This window comes from Panicum hallii, chromosome 6 (genome assembly GCF_002211085.1).
Source record: "Panicum hallii strain FIL2 chromosome 6, PHallii_v3.1, whole genome shotgun sequence".
Taxonomy (NCBI): Eukaryota; Viridiplantae; Streptophyta; class Magnoliopsida; order Poales; family Poaceae; genus Panicum; species Panicum hallii.
In genome coordinates, this window is record NC_038047.1 from 37314007 (window position 1) to 37323330 (window position 9324).

Genomic DNA, 9324 nt, shown 5'->3' on the forward strand with positions numbered 1-9324 from the left:
TGTTAGACGCTTCATATTGTATTCTTTTCTTTTATGAGTTTTATCATCAGATTTTCTCATACAAAGTTTTTAATGAGACAATAATTGATGCAAGCATATGGCTTATCTCATGTTTTTCCCTATAGGGGTTTTTCTAGAGATAAAATAAGGTATGGATTACTACTTAAACCTTTTAGGTTCAGGTTTATGATAGAGTAATCGCCAGACAAATTATTCCTATTTTTTCCATAGGGTTTTTCAAAGGAATTAACGAACATGTTGATCTCAAGAAGAACTCGATCAAAAGGGGAGTATTACAAAAGGTTTTTATTTGACCTTATCAATGCAGCCGTCATGGGTTTAAGGCCATGGTAAAAACCATGGTTAAAGCTATGAATAACCTTATTGCAAGACCATGAATCAACCTTATTGCAAGGACATTAATTAGCTCATTAGCCTAGTTGCTGCCTTTAGAATAAGAATTGATGTATTACACTAATGCCTAAAATTAACTAGGTTTTTAATTTCCCTATATATAAGAGACCTTAAGATCAATAAGAATATGCTAATTCACTATTTACATCTCTTTAGATCAATAAGAATATGCTAATTCACTATTTACATCTTCCATTGAAAGCTCCCTCTGTCTCTACATTTTAGATTTTTAACCCCTGGCACGCTAAGCTGGACGAGATTTTGAGGAGGCGGAGAGGAGAACCCGGCTCGACATGCGGAGGTACCTCTCGCTATCATAGGCTGCGTCGTCTCCATAGAAGCTGTCCGCTACTTCAACCCCCTCGACAGCTGCCATCCAGTGGTGGAAGTGGAGCAGCAAGGACCTGCAAGAGCACAATCAGAATCACCTAGCGTCACTCGGTCGATCAAGTAGGCAGGGTTGGGTAAGGTAGAGAAATCATGAGAAGAATCTGTAATACTAGCCTGCTCCATTTATCTACTTTTGTATGCACACAACCTCTACTCTTCTATAGATGTATCCACCAACGAGAATTTGGTGATTGGTTATCAAGTAATTCTATAAACTCAGTAAAACAGTCAACATGAACACGGCTTCTTGTATTTGTTGCAACGAATGGATTCTCAGTCATCAGGTAAACTCTCCATCCACTGGCATTACATGGCTTATTACATGACGGCTTATACAAAATTAAAAAGAGAAGAAAATTTTACAGCAGGCACACCACTTCTTCCGCGATCACAAAACGTGGCGCATGAAGCTTGCCATTGCATAAAACTGCCACCTCACTGTGTTCATCCGAGAAATACAGCGTTGCAAAAGGCAGCCGTTGCAGATCATGACAGCCCTCGTTCCACTGTCCACTTAGAAGTGGCTCTCTCAAACTTCTTTACCTTATAAGCACCAAAAGGATTTGGTTGCTAGGTTTTGTCAGGTCACACGAAAGGTCAGGCACTGCACTGTACTAGCATGGCCACCAATCGCTGACATTGTGAGGTTAGTCAGATACCATCCAGTCCTGCTGATTACATTGTTATTTTCCATTCAGTAGACAGGACTGCGATCTCGTTTTCCTGTCAATCTTCGGATCCTTGGAGATGGTGATGACACTTTACCATAGCCACTAGATCTCATCTCTGTCAGGCAAATTAAGAAATAGGGCAAAAAAGACAAAAGGCATCATTGTATGCAATAAGCAAAATACATCATTCTTCAGCGATTGTAGATTAGCGAAACTTTTTATTTACCTCTCTCTCTTTTAAGTTCCTGGTCTAACTCTTCCTTCCACTTCTTTTGTATTTCCGAAAAGCTAAGGCTGTAAAAAATAGTATTCCAACTGTTAGGTACCATTGGAAACATCATGATGAATGAGTTAACTAAGTAACAGATTGACTAAATTCAACAAATGATAGCTCAAGATCATGTTGTTTATTGGGAGTTGAAGAGGGAGGACGATCAAAATACTCTAACTAAATTAGTCCTAGGGAGAAGCATTTTTGCAATTAAATTTAACTGCTGTGCTACATCAATATTTTCTGCAGAAATATGGGATGCCACGGTAGTTACTATTTTTTTCTCGAACACAGTACTTACTATTCCTTATATATATCTCACACAATGCAAATATGCTGGCTTAATCATAGGACTAATCACTCCCTAATTATATTGAATGGCAGGAGTAAGTATGCAAGAGAATTTAATATTTGCACTGGCACACAAACCTTGGATTGTCTTGAGTAGCATCATGGACCTTATCCTCAAGTTTATTGAGTCGAGGAGAAGCTATTTCTCTCAAGACACGACTGTTCTCCACACTGCTTCTTGAGGAGCGCCTAGTGCAACTCTTTGGACTGACATTATTCAGATTAACACAAATTGGCTCTATTGATGCACCTCCCACCATCTTAATTGCTCGAGGGGGTAACATGGGATCGGTCATGTTGCTTGCTCGGCAGACATCACTAAATCCTTGAGAAATTCCAGCGTTCACTGTGTTGTAGAATTCATATAAAGGTGTCTGTAGTTTCTTTAGATCCATGGCCTGTCAAGATCCAAAACAATTTTTTTCAATTGAATTTCTGTTTATTAGAAATAAATGGGCTGAATTTGCAACGTCTCAAACATAACAAGCACCTTCTCATCCAGAAATTCCTTTATTTTTGATTCTGTAAATTCATCATCCTCTTCACAGCTTCCTTCACAAGGGAAGGTAAAATCATTTTGAGACATCTGACTTTCTGCAAGTTTGGCTAATCCAGCAAACTCCCTTGATTGACTAACTTGTTCTGGGCTTATGTCAAGTTTTCTTTCCCATTCATCAGATGGTTCAAACATAGGATTGAAGCTCTGGAATTGACAGAAACGTCACATAACTGTAAGAACAATACTAAGGTAATTCAAAATACAAAATTCTGGGTGTGTATAAGCTAAATTTAATGGTGAAAGTAGATAAAAGTGAAGCCTTGGACGAAATTTTTAGAATAGCAAGAGTAAAGCGCAAATTCTCTTACTGATCCCATTGGGATGTGACACATGTCATCATCATTGCAGTGCAGATCCCATAATGGTCTGGGTCTGGTGTCTGATGACTTGTAAGAATTCAAGTTGCGTAGCTTGCCTGGACGACTCAAGTCCCTATTTAGAAGTCAAAGAACTTGCTCAAAACAAAACTGAAAGCAGACAGTTTACCAGGTTCAAGAACAAATTTACACCAGAGGTCACTTACGAGTCATCAGTTGGAATTACATATGTAGTAGGCTCATTGCTGGTGGTTTCCTGTCAGTATTTATTTGTTTATATTGCCATGTTAGATCAAATAAGAGAGAAGAAGGGCGAATCAAATTAGTTCTGACAATCAAACCTTGGGTGCAGCATGATTAAGCTGACAAAAATCCTCCATACCTCCTGTAACAAATGGGTGCTGCAAAAACATTTTTAAAGTTTTACTCTCCTCAAAGTATAATATGGTATAATTACAGCTACTGAAATCTCATGCAAGAAATCTAATGTACAAATACCTGCAATAAGTCTGATGCAACCGATCTCATTTCTGGTTCCCTGAAATAAGAAACAAGCTTGTCAAGGCGCTTGAAACTGGAGTCATTTACTAGTTATTATTTGCAAGTGTGTGAAAAGTGTACTGAATTGTCTGGGTGATAAATTTAAAGAAAAATTCTTGAAGATCCATGTACCAATAGATGTTGATTGGACAACAAATAATGTGTTTGTTCTCATTCTAGAACTTATTTTGTCCTCCGTCCATCATTCCTATTTTGTGTTTATACATGTGTATACTTACTAAAAAATAGCGTAAGGTCATCACATGCTTCATTGAATTTGTACCCATCTTTAATCTTAGCGACCAATGAACAAAAATAATTGAGTCTTGTGAAATGTAGGCTTGGCAAATGAGGTAGAGACACTTTAGAAAGATGGAAACATGTCATTGCTCGAAATCCTATTACATCAAGTGAAAAAGAACACCTTCCGCGTCTAACACTTCAAAGTATGTAACAAACTAAATAATTGCAACACACAGATTTTAGAAGGTATTTGCATGTACATCAAACACATGCTTGTACACAGTTTTTTTCTTTAAAAAGACATGTTTGTGCAGAACCCCACAATCTGAACTCTGAAGAGGGGACATCACAAAGAGCAATCCAATGTGCTAATAAAGTTGTGCCATATTCCATAGTCAGATAATTGCTACCTTTGGCAAACTACAATACGCAACATTAATCATTTTTAGTTTGATGTAAAACAAACATGCCAACAATCTACTAATGTTCTTTTCAGATGATCATTCTAGAGACTGGAAGTGACGTTTTGTTAACATTGTGCAAATGAAAGTCTAGTATTCTGCAGCTTCTGTTTAAAAGTTAGTTTTGTGATAGTGTAGAGTTTTACAAAGGTGTTATAGCATAATTTCAATCGGTAATCCAATTTGGAAACTTTTGTCTGCTTGGACACAAAACCCAGGTATTGAGTGTTATCATGGTATTTCTATCTTTATCTATAATTGCAAACATGACTAATAGTACTCATGTCCAGTTAACAGATAACATCAATAACTTATAGAATTAACACTGAAACAATAGGCTCCTTATGTTTCTTTAAAAGATTGTATAAGTTGGCGAAAGAAATTTCCTGAGTATAGCAAGTTTTTCATTAGACTGCATGTCAAGGCTAATTCAATTTTATATTTATTATCAGCCATGCAGAAATATTGTCATTTATCAAGGGGTATAAAGCACCAAGATGTACTTTTGTAAGCATTTTAACAGAAAATCCTTGGCTTCTGGAGAGAGATGCTCTGGTATAGGTGGGTGTGATTTCGTCGTTCCAACATAATAAAGAAGAGAAACCTGAAAAGACTTAGGACCGTTAAGAATAATCGATGCACATAAATTCCAGAAGAAAACAGATGATGCAGTTTACCTCTTGATATTCGTGACTCCAAGGGGCTTTGCCTGTCGCCATTTCAATAACAGTGCACCCAACACTCCATATATCAGCAGAACTGCAAGGATGAACACTAAGTATCAATTGAAAAGATAAAAAAAAAGTTGGAAGTGCAGCAAAAAGTGGCCCAAGATCTTGTTCTGAATTTGCCATAACTATCAGCATGCTTGGAATTAATTAGAAGGAGAGACATCTACATCAAACTGTAAGCTACGTGTGCCCATGCAGGTCCTTGAGCAGCAATTTAAAACAGAAAAACTTGGAGAACATAAATGTGTACTTAAATGTTTACATTATGTAAACAACAATTTCTAGAAAGGAAGTGTAGCTCAATGACGAATTAAAAAAATTGGTAAATAGTAGTATGTCAGTAAGAAACGGTGCTCCTGGTTGTTGTCATTTGTCTAATACCTTCCGGCATTTATTATAAAACTTGCAATATCATGAACACAATACAATTCTTTTAGACAGAAATAAGTTGCACTCATATTCTTCTTCATTCTTAAAGAAGTAACCACAGAGGTGCAATTTTCCTTTCTCAACTATACAATGCTGAATACCAAAAAAAAATCACGGTTTACCAATTGTGACCACTTCCAACAATGACCTCTGGTGCCATCCAGTATGGTGTGCCTTTCATCGTCTTTGCAGCAGTTGCAGTTGCCTAACAGAAGACAAGCATGTAAATACAGTGGTTCAAGAAGGAAATAATCACATGAAAGATGTATAGGCAATAAAAGGTCACAAGGCGTGTTGCATTGCAATGATGAATAGAACTCCAAGAAGGAAAGTGTTTCTTTTTTTCCCATTTTTAGCTAGCTCATATGGTTCTGTGGTGAGTTCTGCTATTAAAAATGGATGAAAAGGGCATTCAAGTTTAAAATCTAGAAAAAAATTAAAAGGCATATGGAATACTTAAAATCTAACACATGGTCAACTTGACATCAACTAGGTTTAGCAATGGAATACAAGCCAGTATAAAATAATGTAAAGGCATATGCGGACAGCAGATATTGGCTATAACTAGTATATATACTTACCAACTTTTCTACTTGTTTAGATGCCCCAAAATCTGCTAACTTAATACATCCTTTGTTATCAACAAGTATGTTTGCTCCCTGAAATATGACAGTCACAAGAACACCGTTTTACAACCACGTCATCAAATGCATTTAAGCATAAAGTTCAATTGCTGGAGAAATACTCATGCCTTTATATCCCTATGTATGATTCCATTCCGATGCAAATACTCCAAGCCATACAAAAGCTGTTTAGTATACTTTCTGATGACCTGATCAACAAATAGACAGCATGAAAACTACGCTTAATTGATGAACTAGAAGTAAAAAGAGCAACCAGAACATGCAATACTGACAGCCTCAGGGAATGATCCAAGCCTCCCAAGTAGTGACTGTATCGAGCCTCCAGGAACAAATTCTAACAAAATATTTAGTGTATTATCCTCCCGTACTGTGCCAATATATCTCTGATCAAGCAACATCAAACATATCAAATACCACAGTTAAAAGGAAGCCTAACCATGTTAAAATTGATAGTGAACTTACAACAATATTAGGATGTGAGAGGTTCTTAAGCATCTTCACTTCGTCCTCAAGTTCCCTTACATGTGCCTAGTCAATAAGTTTTCATATAAACATAATTTTAGGTCCACTAAAAGCACGAATTTGAGAATTGGGCAAACGATAAAGATAAGCGAGCTTGCAGATCAAAGGTACTAACTTGGGCCTTCTCCCTCGTCGCGTTGCTGCTTCCGATCAGAACCTGCAACCAAAAACCAACAAGAGATCCATTAAATCGCCAGAAAACCTCCACAGATAGAAAGCCTGGCATCGTGGTGCAAGCTTCCCGACCTGCTTGACAGCCAGGAGCTCGCCGGAGTCGAGGTCCATGCCAAGGTAGACCTGCCCGAACGCGCCGCTCCCGATGAGGTCGCCCTTCCGCCACCGAATCGGCGGGTTCTCCTCTCCTCTGCCAATTCCTTCCTCCCGTACCCCGCCGCATCCCTCGGAGGCCGAGGCCGCGGCAACGGGAGCGGGCGGCGACACCGACGGCGGAGGCAGGAGGCGGCGCGTGGGCGAGGGGCTCTTGGTCGCCATCCCGAGCAGCCCCATCCCCCGCGACCTGCGGAGGCGATTGCTGATCCGCTCCCTGAACCCTCCACCACCCGCGGCGGTGGAGGAAGAGGAGGGGGAAGCGGCGGGCTCGTCGAGCGCGGCGGCGCCCGCGCGGAAAGAGATGGAGCGGCGCACGGAGTCAAACAGCTCGTGGAACCCGCCTCCGCCGGCATCGTCTCGCCGCATGGTGTGTCCGTCGGCGGCAAGGAACGGGAGGAGTTCGGGGATCGGATCGAGTGGGGAATTTGGGGGGATTTGGTGATTTCCCTTGGCTTAGTATCTTGCGGCGTGGCTCGCGATTTTCAAAATCTTGGGGTTGGGCCATTAGGGAGGTGGCGTTGGACGGAAATGACCCCGCCGACTCGACCGTTGGGACGGGAATTTGGGTTTTCGGGGTTACAGTGGGCCAACGAAGGCTCAGCCCAAAGCGAACGCGTCCGAAACGGAAAAGAAAATTTCGATCACTTTCTAGACAATAAAATTATCCGGCTGGACTTCATAAACTTGCAATACCGAACACATGACCTCCGTAGCTGGTTCTCTCAGTGGTTTTGCTTTCTTTATTTTATATTTATACTGGATGAATATTTAAAAATTATAGTAAATCTAAAAAATCTATAAAATGGAAAAGTCAATTTTGCTGGACTCCACGTGAGTAGATCTATGCAGTGAACATATGATATGATATGATATAATTTAGTAAACAAATTTTGTTGTACTTTTATATATATATATATTTCTGTACTTAATTCATAGTTACAGTTTCCATGGTCCAATTATGGTGAAATTTTTATAGTGGCTAATAATTATATGCTTGAGCTATAGCAAAAAATTTATGCTCATTGGATCATGTATGCTTGAAAAACTGAAGAATCTCTAATATAGCTTGGAATTTAGTTGCTCAAACAAAAATGATCAAATGAGCATGAAAAAATTTACTACAGCTCAAGCATATAATGATTAGCCCACCATAAAAATTTCACCATAATTGGGCCATGAAAATTGTAGTTATGAATTAATTATAGAAAAATATATATCTAAAGTGCAACAAATTCTTTTTACTAAATTATATCATATTATATGTTCACGATCTATTCATGTGGAGTCCAACAAAATTAAATTTTCTATTTTATAATTTTTGTAATTTACTATGAATTTTTAAAGATTGAGGCAAAATAAATATAAAAGAAAAAAGTTAAACCATTTAGAGAAACCAGCCAGGAAATTCATATGTCCGTCGCCAGTTCAGACGGATAGTTTTATTACGTAGGAATGAAACACGGATTCGTCCCAAAGTTTAGGAAGGTAAAAAGAATTTTTCTCCAACGGAAAAATCCCGCTGCAAAGGAAAGGTGCTGCTGGACCGACCCAGGAAGGAAAAATCATTCAATGATTATTCATGGGCCAACTCGGCCCATTATGTCGTGGGCTCTTAGCCTTCTCTCCTGGCTGTCAGGAAAGAGCTTTTTTATTTTTTACATTTTTTAATTCCGATTTTAGCAGAAATAAATGCTCATTTAAAAATTTTACAAATCCATACCTCTCCCGCCCATTCAACCTGCGGAAACTGGACCTACCGATTCAATTAGCTATAGCTAATTCAATTGGCTAAATTTACCTAAAGACCTACAGTGGGCCCGTAAATGAGCTGCCACCAGTTCACTTGGTGATATGTTGTCATGTGGGTCCTACCACCTCGCAGACCAATTAAAAGGCAGTATATTTTTCTTTACGCAGTGTATTTTGAAAAGAAATGCATAACTTTTGCATATGACCTTGGATGAGGACAAAGATTCATATGAAACTTGTAGAGCTCGATGGTATCTACAAGTTTATAGTTCAACACCTTTTTCATATGAAGCCATCTTCATACCAAAATAATTGATATAAAGTTTAGATCGACAAATACAAATCTGATTATTTCTTTACCGAGATGGCTCTAATTGATAAAATGGTGACAAAGTTGTAAATCTTGTCAAGCTCTACATCTTTCATATAAATTTTATCTCCATCGAAGGTCATATGCAAAAGTTATAATCTTTTATAAATACCTTGTAAAAAATATGCAATACAACCTTTTGATTGGGCCGTAAGGTGCTTGGGATCCACCCTGACAACCTTTCACCAATTGAATTGGCTATAGCTATTTCAATTGGCAGTAGGTTTGTTTCTTAGGGAATCTCGTCATATCAATCGGCAGGAGAGATATAAATGAAATTAGAAAAATATAAAATTTTGAAATTTTTTATCAGACATTTATTTTTGTTAGAA

At 38.4% G+C, this 9324-nt stretch overlaps 1 protein-coding gene across 1 annotated transcript; it reads right to left on the bottom strand.

Moving 5' to 3' along the window:
- Positions 1–621: 621 nt before the first annotated feature.
- LOC112897295 (mitogen-activated protein kinase kinase kinase NPK1-like) lies at positions 622–7293 on the bottom strand. Its single transcript, XM_025965571.1, has 17 exons — positions 6790–7293; positions 6659–6700; positions 6484–6549; positions 6294–6404; positions 6129–6209; positions 5959–6036; positions 5500–5582; positions 4895–4976; positions 4721–4821; positions 3472–3511; positions 3315–3374; positions 3180–3229; positions 2965–3088; positions 2588–2800; positions 2176–2495; positions 1702–1769; positions 622–1590 (listed from the first exon to the last, which is right to left on the bottom strand). The coding sequence occupies exons 1-17, from the start codon at positions 7237–7239 to the stop codon at positions 1499–1501; spliced, it is 2061 nt and encodes a 686-aa protein (XP_025821356.1). The 5' UTR covers positions 7240–7293; the 3' UTR covers positions 622–1498.
- Positions 7294–9324: the final 2031 nt, after the last annotated feature.